This window comes from Ambystoma mexicanum, chromosome 11, assembly GCF_040938575.1.
Source record: "Ambystoma mexicanum isolate Mex_15411 chromosome 11, UKY_AmexF1_1, whole genome shotgun sequence".
NCBI lineage: Eukaryota > Metazoa > Chordata > Amphibia > Caudata > Ambystomatidae > Ambystoma > Ambystoma mexicanum.
The window spans coordinates 866,452,823-866,469,563 of NC_090934.1; the positions used below are offsets into that span (position 1 = coordinate 866,452,823).

At 46.0% G+C, this 16,741-nt stretch overlaps 1 protein-coding gene across 3 annotated transcripts in view; it reads left to right on the plus strand.

The window, feature by feature from the left end:
• PSMD13 (proteasome 26S subunit, non-ATPase 13) overlaps window positions 1–16,741 on the plus strand; it is a 377,179-nt gene that overhangs the window by 153,397 nt on the left and 207,041 nt on the right. For 2 of the 3 annotated variants that reach the window (XM_069623910.1, XM_069623909.1), the window contains exons 10-11: window positions 8,890–8,952; window positions 9,667–9,747. In XM_069623910.1, the coding sequence (XP_069480011.1) occupies window positions 8,890–8,952; window positions 9,667–9,747 (144 nt within the window). The remainder of the gene's footprint in view (window positions 1–8,889; window positions 8,953–9,666; window positions 9,748–16,741) is intronic. The other variant, XM_069623911.1, reaches the window with a different exon arrangement.

Below are 16,741 nucleotides of genomic sequence, written 5' to 3' on the forward strand. Positions count from 1 at the left end.
TCCAACGAGGCGGACAGTTTTAGCAGACTGGGGGCAGACAATTACGAGTGGCAATTGAACGACCTGGTGCCGCCAGGTAATGCCCGCAGTTCGCTTCCTGGCAGGGGAAGGGCTCTGGCTCACTGGGCAACGCATTACAGATACAGTGGAACTACATGACGGCATACGCCGTTCCGCCCACACCCCCTGGTCCACAGGGTGATCTGCAAGATAAAGAAATCTCGTCACCTTAGCATCATTTTGATAGCTCAATGGTGGCCAGCGAGACTGTGGTTCTTCGAGCTACTCACCCTTATCAGACAGGCCACCCATTCACCTCCCGCTGGGTCTGGCTCCTTTCCTGGCCCAGCAGGAGGGCAGGGTACTCAACCCCGCTCCTCACAAACTAGCCCTCGCAGCGTGGCTCCTGAGCAGGTCACGTTGAAACACTTGAACCTTTCTCAAGCTAACCTAGAGATCATCCAGGGCATTAGAAGCAAGGCTACTAGGAGCCAATATGAGTAAATGGTTTAGATTTTGTCATTGGGCCGACCCTAAGGGGATCGACCCGCTTGGGTGCACCTTGGACGACGTGCTCTCCTTCTCAGCACACCTTACATACTCCGGCGTGCAGGTGGACACATGCTGCACTTATTTGCCAGCCATAGGGGCTTACAGGAATTCGGAGGGCCTCTTCTCTTCCATCCCGGTGGTCAAGAGACATCTGACTGGCCTCCAGACTCTACCCGCCTATAAACCACACCCTGTGTGGGACCTCAATGTTGAGTTGGGCACCTTGGCCCACAAACCATTCAAGCCAATGGCATCCGCGGACATCAGGCTGGTCAACATAAACACAGCTCTACTTTTGTCATCGCCTCTGCTCGCAGAGTCGGCGAGATTAAGGCTCTGGTGGCATCAGAGCCCTACACCACTTTTCACAAGGACAAGGTGGTCCTGCGAATGCACCCGGCGGTCCTAATCAATGTGACCTCCTTCCTGCTCAACTAGGAGATAGTCCTACCCATGTTCTTCGCCGACCCCAAGGATGAGTCTCAGAGGGTCTTTCACTGTCGAACGCGCTCAAATACTACCTGGACAGGACCAATGGCTTTCGCAGGTCGGGCGCCCTGTTTGTCACTTTTGGTGGGTCAAGATCGGTTATCAGGCTAAGGCCCCCATAGCAAGGTGGATGGTTGCGGCCATCAAGGAGGCTTCTAAGGGGCAGCACAAGCCCGTGCCAGCTAACTTGCATGCCCTTGCAGTCATAGCCAAGGCCACGGCCATTGCGTTCCAAAAGCATTTGCTGTGGTAGGTCATCAGCAGGGCGGCTACCTGGGCCACCCCTTCAGCTTTCTGTAAGCACTATTGTTTGGATGCCGCCTCTAGGTCAGACGCGGCTTTCAGGCAGGCAGTTTTAAGAAACCGGTTTTCTTACGAGGGATTCTTTTCCACCGTGGGGCTATATTCAGTTGTAATCACTCATACAGTATGGAGGAAAGGGATGGGGACGTAAGAGTAATTAATAGTTGCTCCCCATAGTGACTAACATATTTGGTCCATGGTCCCCTTTCCGCCATACGTCCCACCATCCTCCCCACTAATTATACTGGTTTCATTAGGCAATTCTGAATATTGTTGATGCGTCAATGGGGACTGAGTGGCGCCGGTGGGTGGAGTCAGGTGAGCCCATGCTCCCAGTGCTGCGCTCTAAATTTAAAGGGGAAGATTTTTCTGGTGAAAAAATATTCCATCTTGCGTCCCTCGCGAGGGATGTCCATACAGTATGGAATAAAGGGGACTATGGATTAAGAGCAAGTTGGTACTACCGTGAGTAACTCTTAACTTCTAAAACATTGTGCAGGACTTTTTACTTACCTGCAACATGACGTCAACTCCCCTAGACTTTGTTCAATAAACAATTGGCTGTCCTGGCTCCCTGAAAGACTCTTCTATCCTCTGACTTTGTGATGGAACTATCCCTCACACATTCTATAACTAGTGTAGCTGGAAAAGGGTTAATTTACTTGGCATTGGGATGTTCAAAAAGTACTTATCTGCCTAAGAATATTGGTCAACTATTGTTTTATTCCCAAAACCTTTCCTTTGACACCAAACTCAGAATTGCTCTAAATGTACCAGTGATATATTACTGTCCAGTGTCCTAGTTATTTAAGTCACCTCAGTGTGTAGGAAGTGTCTGTCTGCCATCCCAAGTGGGTATCTACTGATTTAAAGAAAGTGATTTTTTTTTTAAAGGAAATTTTGTTACTGATATTTGCTCCCTTCTAAAGAAGGCTTGTACAACTGACTGTTAAATTAATAAAACATTGTTCAACCAAGAAACCTTGAGTGTAAATGTTTATTTGGATACTTATTACTGTGAATCTGTTAAAACCCACCAGCTCACATTGACCCCCTCTTGACATAAGTCTGGCTGCACAGTCACTCTACCAACTTGTGTAGTACATGCTTATACCAAAGATTGGGTTAACTATTGCCAAGAGGTCCAGGCTGTTGCAGTCTCCCACAGGGTATTGCATACAATCTTGCCTAACACTCTGGTATATAGTTTTCTAAAGCCCTTAGGTGGACTTTAGAAAATGTGTCTCAACACTCAAACTTGCATAGCTTAGTGCCCTTCTAAATGTGTGTCCAGATTATTTACTTGACAATGAGTATCTGACTGCCCCTCTGAAAAGTATATACATTTACGTACCTTTGAAATGTGGTCTGAAAAGTAATCCAAGTGTAACTGTATCCATTCTGAAAGAGTAAGTCGCATATGTTGCAAGGTGTATACTTGCAACAGTGTTGGTATAACTAGAGTTTTCCTGAAACAGAAAAACACTTATTACCATTTGGGTCTGCCTACCTTGAATTACATAGTCATTCTAAAAGTCTAAGGTGGTTTTACTCCCCATGAATAGCATCCTACCATTCTAAATGTGTAACACTAGGTTTTACTCCCCTTGAACTGCATACTGCTTTTCTAAATAAGGTTTATAGTTTGGTTTGCATACCATAAGTATGGTGTTGGTTTCTATAATTGTTTATGAATAATAGTACTTAACTTTCTAACAAATTCACAAGTGTATCCGTGTTTCTTGGACTATATGTATGCTACAAGTTTTGTACCCATCAACAGGCCCCTCTCCCTCCTAAAATAAGCCTGGCTGCTCTTGACATTGCTACCATTCTCAGGTGGTACAGCCTTATACGAAGAGTTGGAGTTTCTGTATTGCCTACGGTAGTTTTATAAAGCCCCTGAGTGGACTTTAGAAAAACTGTTGTAATAAAATTGCCCCAGGAACAAGTAGAACTTGTTCTAATAACGGCAATGTGGGCACGTCAACCATGGTTTTCACACCTGCTCAGGAGGTCCCTTTGCACACCAGTCAAACTTCCTTCCCCTTACATGCTGTCTCATCAGGTATTGAAACTTCATCCATATCCCCAAAAACGAAACTTTAGCTGCTTGGCTCCTGAAGTCATAGTTTGGACATTTAAACTTGCCACAGAGATGCATTGACATCCTCAAAGAAGCATGCAAACCCAAGATGCTTTGTCATTTAGTGCAAGGCATGCAGCATCACATCTATTGACTGTTCACCATCCATCCCACATAGTGCTTTACCTACCTTACTTGTTAGACTCTGGGTTTAGTCTAACTCCCATAGAGTTCATCTGGCAGCACTTTCTGCATACACCACTTTTCAAAGTAGTGTCTTGGTGGAAGTTTCCAAAGCCTTTTATGGAAGGTTAAAAGATCAAGATTACAAATCCAACTCCCGGCTGGGACATGAGCATTGTACTTGCCAAACTCATGGGTCACGCTTTTGAGCCAATTCACAAGGCCAGTTTTAAGCATCTCACTTAAAAGACTGTTTCTCGTGGCTGTTCTTCTATAAGAATTAGTGAACTGCAAGCCCTCTCAGTTCAGGAGCACCATTTGTAGTTATTCGCAAGGACAAAGTGGTTCTGTGAGATAAATGCAGGTGATAATCGCGGATGTGTTCAAAGTTCCATGTAAACCAATCCATTGGTCTCACAGCTTTCTTTCAAAATCCTACTAATGCAACTGAAAAAAGCCCTTCTTACACTAGATGTTTAGATAATACATGATGGCCCTTCTGACAAGACAAAACCAATAAGGAAAATACACCAGTTCTTTGTCTATAGTTACTGGAAGAACAGATGACCCTGTCTCTAAATCGGCTATTTCGAAGTGGAGTGTAAGATGCATTAAATTATGTTATTATTTAGCCAAGAAAACATTACCTTTCATGCCTAGAGCACATTCAACTCGACACAGGGGCTACTCTAGCATTTCTTGCAAATGTACCTTTAGATGCCATTTGCAAAGCAGCTACTTGGAGCTCAATTCACATATTCACTGAACACTACGGTTTAAATACGCATTCAGAGCAGTAGTCACAGTTGGGACAAGCAGTGTTGAGACATATTTTAGCCACTGTACCTTCAAACAACCCACCACTTTCTCCATGTACTGCTTGCTAGTTTATGCAAAGCATGTGATTTTAAGAACGGCCACAAGCCTCAGAAGGCATACATTACTTACTGTAATCGTATTTCTGATGCTTGCCTCTGCTTGGATTCACCTGTTTCCACCCTTCCTCCTCTCGTCCTGTTGAAATTACATAGACATCATACAACTTTCTTTTTCTCCCCTGTACTCTGTTCTCATACATACACTTTATGCTCCCTTGTGTTGGAAATAAAACAATCTGAGGGACCTCAGTGCATGAAAGACCATGGGTACAGTACATGTGCCACTAGAGAGTATTACAAACACCCAGTGACAAACTTCAAAAACAAGTCATGCAATACTCTGCACCTACCACTAGATGACGGCCTATGTAAAGCATGAGAATCTAAGCTGATACAAACATCCGAAATGATTACGGTACGTAATGTATGCTATATCCAGTCACAATAGTTTCTTAAAATGCATTCAGTGACTTGAATCAACAAAGGAGGTAAGTAAAGTGATGCAGTAAAGATGGAACAAAGTCACAAGTGATATTCCCTAGCTTTAGTAGTCCAATCCCTAAAGAGTGCGGTGTTGTGCCCATAATTGATGATGCTTTTCCCTGGAATGTATCGTTGGTGATTGTTCAAAAGAAGGGAAAGTTACTAGGCAAGTAAAATGTGTTCTTTCAGGTTTTATTACTCTGGTTCGACCAATAATCGGTGGCATGCAAGAAACTTGTTCTCAATGTTACCCTATGGAGGACCGCGGGTGCCAAATGCTTTGCATTTACTTGCTCCCAACTCCAATTTTCCCAGGGCCCTGGATAAGTCGATTCGGGGTCGTTGGTTGAATGTCCCACCCTCGTTTCCAGCGAGAGGTGCCCAGTAGCTGTGGGCGCAAGGATTTTTCCGGTCGAGTCCAGGAGCAGTGTGCAACCCTTGGTGATGGAGACATGCAAAATTCACTGATGCAGCCCTTTTCGGGATACTTCACAGGACGGGGAAAGGAGTTTCAGCGATGGCCACTGCACACAGACAATGGTAGGCATCCTTCCAGTTGCGATTAGATTCATTTTAAGCTGGAATTCGGCAGTAAAGGGACCTGTAACAGAAGCTGGCGACCACTAAAGTTCAGGCTGCTAGGTAGCCCACTGGAGTGCTGAATAGTTCACTGGCTGGGCCACAGACACTTCCGAAGGCGCGGGTAGCTGGATCCTTTAACACATTCAGACTGGTTGGTCCCACCAGTCCAGGAGTTCTCATCGCACATGGCCTTCACCAATCAGGTAGTCAAACAGGGCTCAACTGGGCCAGACACAGGATGGGATGCTGGACCTCGTTGTGAGTCTTTGGAACTTCAGGTGGATGTTCTTCTACAAGAGATTCCTGTCTGCACTGCTGATCTGAAGAAATGGCTGCACTATTCCTCTTATTCAAAATCCAGCCTGGTAGGCAGTCCAACCCGACCAATGGTAAGTATCTGCACCATTCAAACACCCAGTAGTTGGCCAATCGGGGACACCTATTGGCTTCACTCCTGCACTACACCCAGTCGCTCTGGCACTGCGAATGAGTGCAACAAGACTGTCCCACTCCTCACTCGATAAGGGATTTGGAAGAAGCACAAACAATATGGGCAAAGAACAAACAAAAATCTTGAGGTGGTTCCTTTTTAGAGCACTAGCCACGTTTAATAGTCATGCGTGGTAAACACACCGGTGCAAACAAGAAATTACAAATTGTAAAAATGTCATTGCTGCCACCAAGGGTCCTTGTACTGAGTTCCTCTTATGAGCAAAAGGCAGGGGAAGTGAAGCTGAAGGCTTTAATTCCCTCAAAATGTCAGAAAAGGTTAAACAAAGCAAAAAGATTGGGGGTCCCTAAGAAATTAGGGAAATTTGCCAAGAGAATCTTTCCTAACCGGGAGCAGTTCAATTTTTAGAAATGGTATATTATTTACAAAGTATTAATGTTTGTGTTGATATGTATTTGAGATTTATTATCTGTTTGTAGCTCACTTGGTTGCCTTTAGTCTACACATTTTGCACATTAAGTTTTTTTTTGGAAAAGGTGAATTTATGTACTTCGAAATTGCATTAATGCAGCAGTAATATTTGTTCATCTGTAACCCCCAATTCCTGCTATAGGGGATATTATTTGGACTATAATTGCATTACATGGTTTGCCATTTGATGCTGTATATTAAACCTAGTGATGACTATATATATTTGTATTGATGTTGTGGGTGTCCAGTCAGTTTCGACTCAAAAGGGTCGAATGACAAAAGGGTTGAGTCAATTTGACAGAAAACAAAAGGATCCATTTTTTTTTTTAAATGTAGATATTTTTTTTTTGTGCTTTAGTATAGGTAGAAAAGTGTTTTTGCACCAAAAACAGCGGTTGGGGGGGTTATCCCCCCAAAATAAATTCAACCCTTTTTTCGGTCGAATTGACTCGACCCTTTTGTCATTCGACCCTTTTGAGTCGAAACTTTGGCCTATGACCGGTGTTGTGTGATAGTCTGATCTGCTAATTTCATTTTCAGTGTGTTGGGCCTAGAATAAGATTTCCATAACTGACTGTCTAAGCTGAACTTTTGGTCTCATCCTGTGTGGACTCATTAAGGTCCCTTGACCATGCTCGCACTCTCCTGAGACTAGGCCTTGACTGCTTTTTGCCCTACCATGATTCTGTTTTGGTTAAATTGAGTCTCTGTTCATATCTTTTTGTTATGGTATTTGAGCGCTTTACAGTGATCACAACATACCAGATCTACAGCAGGGGCTAGGATACGGAGGGAGGGAGGGAGGGAGGGAGGGAGGGAGGGAAGGTGGGTGGTTACAACTGTGCAGGCTGGCGGGGAGGAGGGGCAGATGGTGTCTAGCGATTAGATAGCATGGGGGGGGCGGCGGCGTGATGGCCTAGGTGATTCCATCGTGTTCTTTTCTGAATTATAGGAGCGTGGGGGAGAGTCTGATGGTGACTGGGAGTAGGTTCCATAGTCTTGGGGCATAGGCAGAGAAGGCTAGTTCTGGTCCTTTCCTTTTTGCAGCAGCAGATTTTCAAGTCTGCACATGTCATGGCTTCTGGTGGTGCGCTGTCTGCCGGAGATGCAGAGTTTCTCTGCAAGGTAGCTGGGTGACTGCTTTATAGATGATGCAGTAAGACTTTAAGCTGATTTGTGCATGCAGCGATAGCCAGTGAATGTTGAGGGCTGGGGGTACGTGGTCTTTTCTGCGTAGACCCTTGAGGCATGCGGCCGCGGGTCTGGCATTTCTCAGTGGCGCAATGGAGGGCCACAGAAGGCCTTCGAGGAGCCCCTTGCCCCATCCAGGTGGGATAGGACCAGTGCTTGAATGGTGGATCTTTAGTTGTCCAGAGGGAGGAAGGGCTTGATGTTCTGCAGCAGGGGGCGCTGATACCAAGCTGCCAGAGTTTCCTTAGCTATGTGTCGTGAAGGAGAGGTGTTTGTCGATGTGGAACCCAAGGGATTTGGCCCAGAAGGAGATCTTGGGTGTGAAACACTCCAGGTTCATGGTTGATGGCCAGGTCTGTATGTCTGGGTGTTCAGTGTTAGTGAGATGTAGGGATTCCGTCTTGGAGGGGCTGAGCTGAAAGTATTTACTGGACTTCCAAGATTGGGTCAACGAGAGGCAGGTTTACAAGCCTGTGGATGACCTTCATGGAGTCGGTCTTGAGGTGTAGTTTCGTCGGGGGTATTGATGGATGTGTTGCTGGCAGGGCTCCCAACAGTTCATGTATAGATTGAAATCACTGGGGAGGATGGAACCCTGCGGGACTTCGCAGGAGACAGGTAGCATTGGCTTTCTAGAGGAGTCAATCTGAACAAACTGCAGTTGGCAAGGTAGTATGTGAACCAGCATAGGACAAGATCGCTGATTCCCAATCTCCCCCATGAGTGAGCTGATGTAGGGTATCCATGAATGCCTGGTGGTCTACTGTGTCAAAGGCGGCCGAGAGGTCAAGTAGAACCAGGAGGCAGGGGTGCAGTCAAAGATGTTGTGGGCGTTGTCAACCACCTGTTTGCTGTCTCTGTGCTGTATCTGGGTCTTACCCCAGATTGATAACTATGGTAGCCTCCTTTAAAATCTGTCCACCAGGGCTGATTTTTAGAAATCCATCTTAACCTGGTTCAAATCATTATTTGACAGCATTTCATCCATGCCGACATTATTCATTCCATTTGGGAGATGCTAGTCCAGCCTTGGTTTTAACTCTGCATTCTAGGCTTGTAGTCCTGAATTTCCCCATTATAAATACAGAACTAGAAGTCCTGTAATGCAAAGTCAAAATCGGGACTGGACTAGCGTAGTCTGAATGCATAATGTTAGCATGTATGGTCATTTATAAAATATGTTCACTGGCTATAATTTTGATTTCTTATGTTTCCTCCAGCCAGATCTAGCTGCAAACGAATCTCTACTGCTGAAGAAGATCCAGCTCCTTTGTTTGATGGAGGTGAGCTACTCTCAGGAGGTAGGGTAAAGAGGGGCAGGTCTTAAAATGTATTTAGCTGTAAAGCCTTTATGAACAAGTCAGAAGTTGAATTGAATGTGGATATGCTGAAGCCAAGAGTGAGTGGAATGCTCTTATTGTTGGATAGACTATACTTGTGCTTTGGAGGGAGGGAGGGCAGAGCAGCAAATGGTCTAGGGCTTGCAGTAGAACGGGCTGTGCTTCTGGGAACATTCCAATAAAAACATTTAGATTCAACATGCTGCTGGAGTAATGGTTTAAGGAGACGCGTAGCTAGGCCCTCGTTGCAAAGTGGGCGTTGTGTTCATGAGCTGTTAGCATTTGACTGTCCCTGTGGGATTCCATGTTGTAGAACACATGTGTGGGTGCTATCTCGTAGTGTTTGCTGTGGTTTTCACTGCTCGTCTCTAGGGAGCTTGCTTTTGCATTATCCTTTGTTTTAGGAAGATGCGTGTGCACTGCTCTTACATTATTTGTATGCTTTGTTTTTAGTCACATGTGTTTGGTACCCTGGTAGTACTTGCTTTGGTATTTGATGTATATATTAGGGGTATGTAGGTAATGTTTTGTATGTGAAATCTATGTATGCTGTTCCTGCAGTAAGCTTCATTTTAGGGGAGCACATGTTCTGCCCAAGCAGTCCTTTGGTAGTTTGCATCCACATATAACACTACACAATCTATTGCTTCCTTGCAGATGACATTTACACGACCTGCAAACCATCGACAACTGACTTTTGAGGAAATTGCTAAGAGTTCACAGGTGGCAGTCAATGATGTAAGTTTGTATCGTTGGTATTTGTAAGAGGGAGATTGTGGGGGTTCTTCAATATTATGATTGTTTCCAGAGAATAGCCATGTGTTAGGCAAGGTTTGTATGCAGTACCCTTTGGGAACACTACACACAACTATGACTACAGGTATAGGCAAACCAACCTTTAGTATAAGCTTGTACTACAGTTTTGGTAGCGTGTTTAGCAGCCAGGCTTATCTCAAGAGGGGAAATGTGAGCTATAGTGGAGGTACACAAAGATTCAGTTACAGGTATTCAAGTAAACTCTTACACTGATTGATAAATTAATAATTGTTTATGCAAGAAACAGTCAGTTCTAAATCCACCTTCAGAAGGGAGCAATAGAATGGTAACCTACATACACTTCAATACTGTACACTCTTGTTTCTGAATCGGACAAGACCCTTTTGGGATGGCCCACAGACGCAACCTACACCCACAGGCGACTTCAGTAATAAGGGTGCTGGGGACATTAATATCTTGCTGTTGGCTTTCAGGACACTCTTAAAAAGTTGGTAAAAGACAAAAGGTTATTAGAACACACGAGACCACAAATATTCATAGGCAGTACAATTACTTTTAGAGTTCACTAGAAGTCATTCAATATGCAAAGCCAAAGTCAATGGGCCAGAGTCTTGCAAAGGATAAAGCACTTCTGGTAATTAAATGGAAAAGTCTTTGCACAAGTTCTTAGGAGTCTTTGATGAAAAGAAGAATCAAATGTAGGGCTGATTACTTCTGTTCCTGTGCAGCTCTGCAGATCTCACTGTTCCTGTGCTTCAGTCGTGGGGGACAAGAGGGAGGACGTCGGGGGACTCGATGCACTGGGACTGTCAAAACTGGCAACCGGCAAACTTCACTTTAAGTGTTTGTTTCGCGTTTCAGCTACTCGGTCCTACCGCAAATAGCAACAACGTGATTCCTGGCTATCAAGATGGACTTTCCTTGCTTCTGGGGTCCCGCTCTCTGCGGAGGGGGCTCTGGCTTGGTCAGTCCTGCTTCATGGCAGTCCGGAGGATCTTCCAAAAGCTTTAGGCCAGCTTAAAAGTAACACACAATCTGGTGTCCCTCTCCCTGGCTCTACAGTTTCCTGCAGCAACTCTGAGGAAATTGAACCAGCTCAGAGATGGGTGTACAGGTGGCTTACTTTGGAATTGTTTGGTCCCACCTTTGTCCTTGCAGGGGCTTCTCCGTTGATACAAACTTGGCATTTCGGCTCTGCGGCAGGACTTCACCGGGCAAACCAACGGTCCAAGCGTTGCAGCAGGCATCCTCTTCAAGCTCTTCTTCGGGTCCTTTGTCCAGTGGTCGACTTTGCCTTCCAAGCCAAAAGACTGCTATTTATTTAGTTCTCTCCCGTTCATTCCAGCCTAGCTGCCACTCACCCAGCAGGGTGGCTGTCCTTGCCGGAAAGTCAGCCAGCCAATCACCACAGAGTGCATTTGGGTCTCCTAGGAGACTAAGCATGGAGTTTCAGGCACCTCCCTCACTACCTGCCTACCCCAGACACTCTGGAGCCAGAGGTGGGTTTCACTCAGAAACCCTGCCAAAGGCGAAATTAACAAAGGGACCAAACCTGGTTTGGTCCGCAGAGAAACTCTAGAAGGACCTTTCCACAAAGAAATGGCGAAAAAAGGCCAGGACCTGTTTTAACTAAGGGGCTCAGACGCCATCTTGAAAAACATGGCTCCTGCAATTTAACGTTACTGGAGCTGCGGACAGTTCAGTCATGAAACATCATGGTAGGTTGTTGTAAACCACTGCCACCACCCATTCTGAGAGGAAAGGGTAGCATTTGACTGCTAGATGAGTATCTAGACACAGGGGATACTAAGTAACCCCTCCAGCACTCTATTGTAAGATGGGGTGTGCTGGGTCTAGGAATTTAAAAGACTAGTAAAGTCAATTTCACTTTACTTACTCTGGGAAACAGTTTATCGCAGAGAAGGTAGTTTAACCTTGGGAAAGCCTGAAAGGCTTCCCTGTGTGTCTGCACTGAGGGTGCTGTGTGACCCAATTGAAAGATGCCTGTGGCGGTGGTTAGACTCGATAACCAAAGAAAACGCAGAGGTTAAAACATAGCAAAATACGAGAGTGGGGAAAAAGGTTAACACTCTCCAGGTAAAACAAATCAAGTTCTCAAAATCCAGCAAAGTTGCTGGGGGTCTAAGGTGAAGGGAATTGGCACATTTTTGAGAATTCTCCTTAACAGCCACACACCCTTGTTACAGCCCCCCTCGATTTCTCACATTTAAAGCACTGGTCCCGCCTCTAAGGTGCAAGATGAAGAGCCAGTCATCACATGAATACTATTATGTTAGCCTCTGCTGGTTGATTAAATAGTACTTACAGGTTACATCTGCAGCCGAGGGACAAGCCATTTATCTTATACAACCTGCAGTGGAAGCCCATAAATTGCTTCTGATTGGTGTGCTGTCTGGTATGGCATTAGTTATGTGAACACTCTTCAAGCCCCAATTACACAGGCTGTCGAGGGGCACCAGCAGAACAATGTGAATCTGCTAGCAATCCATATATAAAAGTGCCAAAAGGCATGACCATATCACTTTTAAACCTTATTTGGGTATACATGATGAGACCGTCTAATTCTGCTGCAAACAATAGTTATCAAGCAGTACATGCCCCGATCAACTATTTTGGTGTACACGGACCCAGCACTGTACAGAAGCAAATCCCATGCAAAGAGGGCCTCAATATTCATATAAACCTGCTAATTTTAGCTGATGTAAGAGAATTCATTGCGTGAGGGCCAAATACCTAGTGCTCTAAACTTTTGAGCAACATTTGCGGTTATCTAGGATGACCATGAGATGGAGTTCCTAAATTTGGTGATTTACTTTTTAGGCCCCTCCTTTTTCCCCATTTATTTTTTTGAATTTGACTTCCTTTAGGTAATCAGGGTGACGTCTCAAAGTCCCCCCTCCCATTGCACTTTTTTATTGTTTTACTTATTCTTTTAAACCACACTTAAGGTTAATGGTATTGGGTCACCCTTAAGGTACCCAGTATCTGGGTGCCTTTCGGGAATTCCAGTTTTGCCCTAGGGTAATTCTATTAACCTGCATAGGTTGTAGGGAGTAGGTGAGGGGGAGAATTTTCATTTCGAATGGATTGTGTCCTCCAACGTATGCCTCATCTTAGATGTATTCCATCCAGCTTCAGCTGCTTTGGAATTATTATTTTTTCCCTCGCTAGAGGGCGCCGTGCGTCGATGCTGAGTCGAAGACCCGCGGAGGCCTTCGTCGAGGGTGACGTCATCCGGTATACAAGTAGCACGCGCGCCTCCCGTTGGCCTCAGTTCTGCTTTTCCGCAGTATGTGTTGCTTTGGAGACTCGGCCCGCCCCGACCCCCGACTAAGACCCCGTGTTCAGGGTTCAAAAAGTGTAAATCCGCGGTTCGTAAATGTCCATCACGGACCCGCACCGAGAATGTCTGTGGTGCCTCAGTGAAGGCCACGACATGGAGACCTGTACGAAGTGTCAGGCAATTACGGGGAAGGCCTTGCGAGAGAGGAAGTGAAAACTGCAGGTAGGTTGAAAACCCAGCAAAGCCTCTAGCGTTGAGTCGAGGTCCCGTGAGGAGAAATCTCCTTGACGCAAAAGCATCGGTCTAGGTCCCAGAGTGGTTCACACCGCTCTTGGTCTTGGACAAAAGTCCAAGAAAAGACACCATCGGTCCCCTTCCACCTTGTCCTCGGAAGAATCCCCAAAAAGAATGAAATGCCCCACAAAACCATTCTTCCTCTGAAGAATGGGAAGCATTCAGAATAAAAATGATGGAGGTGTTTGAAAAGGCTAAGCCTCGGTCCGCGCCTTCTTCAGAAGCCGGTCAGGAGCGTTACCATTCCAACACTCGCGCGCGCCCGGGTGATTGGAGAAAGCATCAGGAACGCTCCAGGACGGCGAGCCAAAAAGAGCTCGAGTCGACCGTTCGAGGTCACCGATGCCGTCCGGAACCAGACACACCTCGAAGGGTAAGTCTTCGAAGAGCGCTTCGACGCCCTCGAAGCTAGCTCGGTCGACGACCACTATTTCGTCTGTGCCATCGACGCCTTTGTAGATGTTGACCCCGAAGCCCTTGGCGCCAAATATTCCAAAGGCTCCAACTCGGCCAGAAGCTGTCAAAATAACAGCAAAAAAGAAGGCTGCAAAGGCTCTAATGCCTTCAGGTTCCACTGATACACCTCACCCAGGAAAGGTTTTCAAACCTCTTCCAAGGAAAGAATTGTTCAAATCCTTAACTTCAATTTTTGAAGAACAGGAGAGGTCTGATGAGAATGTTTCTTTTGGACTGGAATATGGCACCCCAAATGTCCCAGAATGCCTGAATTCTGAGGAAAACGGGATGAGGGCGCTGGTGGAAACCTTGCATAATGCTAGTGGAATTGATACTTCACCTGAAACAGATTTTGGCAGGCCAGAACCAGGGGAACATGCCAGTCCTTCATACAGACAACTAATGACAAAGGTGGTCGAATACTTGGGATGAGCTAGACCACCAACTCAGTTCATCCAGGATTATCTGACCGATATATTGGATCATGGTCCCACCGAAGATCCGATCTTACCCTTCCATGTAGCCTTACAAAATAGGGTGACCAAAAATTGGGTGACGCCGGACTCTATTCCTCCGGTGAATAAGTCTCTCACTTCAAAATACCTCCCTTCCTGTAGCAACTCCGGCTATTTGTCTAAGCACCCTACTCCCGAGAGTTTGGTGATCCAGGCAGCCACAGCTTCAAGTAAGGTGGCATACCCTTCTATCCCTCCGGATAGGGATGACAAGCGTGTGGATGGCTGGGCACGCAAGGTATTTTCGGGTGGGAGTATGGCGTTAAAATCGTCCAACTCCACATGTGCTTTGGCAAAATTTTCGTACTCTGTGGGAGTGCTTTGCAATGGCGGCGGAGCACATACCAGATGGGGATGAAAGGGAAGGATTCCTAGCCATTGTTAAAGATGGAAAGGAGGCCATCAGGAATCCCTTAAGTTTGGATTGGACACTGCAGATAGTGTGAGCGTGTCCATGGGCACTAGCACAGTAATGCGCAGATTTGCGTGTTTACGGAAGTCGGGTTTCGCACCAGACATGCAAAACAGTCTTCTGAACATGCCCTTTGACAGGGTCTCACCTTTTTGTCAACAAGGCTGACGAGAGCCATGATAGGTTGCAAACCTCAAAAGCGGCTGCCAAGTCTTTAGGAACTGCTATTAGGCAACATGAGCTTTTTCGTGCATGAGGACAATCTTGGAAGGGACGATCCTATCGTTACTACTCATATGGAAAGGTGAGAGGAATGGCCAAAGAGCCCAGAAAAAGGCCACTCGTGGTGGACTAGGAAAACGTGCAAAGCCAGCTCCAGCTTCTTTACCACCAGCAGCCGCAGCAACTGCCACAAAACCACTTTGAGGACTTGCATCACAAGACACCTGTGGGAGGAAGGCTGTCACAGCATCTGCAAGAATGGCGAGCCATTATTTGAGATGTTTGGGCTCTAGAAATAATGGCCCAAGGTTACTGCTTTCCTTTTCTAACGCAACCTCAAAGCAATCCCCCAGGGAGACGCTCTTTGAAGTTTCCAGGCCCGGTTCTACAGCAGGAAGTCTTAACCCGTACCTGTAGTGGAGAGGAACAAGGGATGGTACTCCCCATATTTTTTTTGATCCCCAAAAAGGACAGAGCACTGAGACCATCTTGGATTTAAGAGGCTTGAACAATCGGGAAGGACAAGTTCAAGATGGTCCCTCTTTCTCAGATCCTTCAGGCCCTTCAACTTCTGGATTGGTTGGTGTCATTGGACCTCCAGGATGCCTAATTTCATGTGCCAATTCATCTCAAGCACAGAAAATACCTGAGGGTCGTAGTTGCCAACTCACACTATCAGTTTTGAGTCCTGCCATTCTGGTTGACCTCCGCCCCAAGGGTTTTCACCAAATTAATGGTAGTGGTGGCGGCACACATCAGGAGAGGGATTCACATCTACCACTACCTAGACGATTAGTTGATCAGGGCGCATTCTGCCGAACAAGCCTTGAATCATTTGAAAGTCACCTGCCACTTTCTCCACAGACTGGGCTTCTCCCTCAATTTCAAGAAGTCGCAAATGACACCTTCCCAACAGCTCCAGTACATAGGGGCTGTATTAGACACATCCTTGGAAAAGAGCTTGTGTCCCAAGTCGAGGGCTCAAGACATTCTTCAGATGGTTTCCAAATTCCAAAATGCCCAAAATCTCGAGGCCTACGACGACTTAAGATTGCTCGGCCTCCTATCATCCTGCATCTTCCTAGTGCCAGAGGAACGCCTGAGGATGAGCTCCCTTCATTGGGCTCTAAAGACTCAATAGTCCCAGTTCTCAGGTCAAATGACAGATCTTGAGATTCCGAACAAGGTTCGGCAGGATCTTCTGTGGTGGACTTGGACATAGAACATCCTAAAAGGAAAACATTTTTTTTTAAAACTTTTATTTATTGGCAGGTTAGGACAGGTACAGCACATCTATGCAGAGAGACAGCAATCCCTACTGGCATACAGGCATTACAGCGAGATTAATTACAAGTAGCACAGAATGTGGGGGGGAAGGATCATGGCATGGGGATATCACGAAGAGTTAAGTTCCTGTGGGGAGTCGGGCAGCTCCGGCAGGGTGGTGGAGCGCCAGTCCACCTCGTCCTTGCTATTCAGATAGCTGCAGAATTCAGTCCACAGATTCTTGGGGCGGGATAGGGTGGGTAATGAGCCAATATATTCTTCTTCACATGTTTCTACCCAAGTGAGAGCCTTCAACCACATCTTTAGAGTCGGGAGATCGGCGCTTCAAGCATTCTAATATACATCTTTTGGCAACAATTGTGCTCACATTCAAGAATTTTGACATTTTTTTTTCCCCAGCCCAGACCCCAAACAAGGCCAATGGGTCAGGTCAACCGGGGATCCAACTATCTCCGAGAGCGCCTT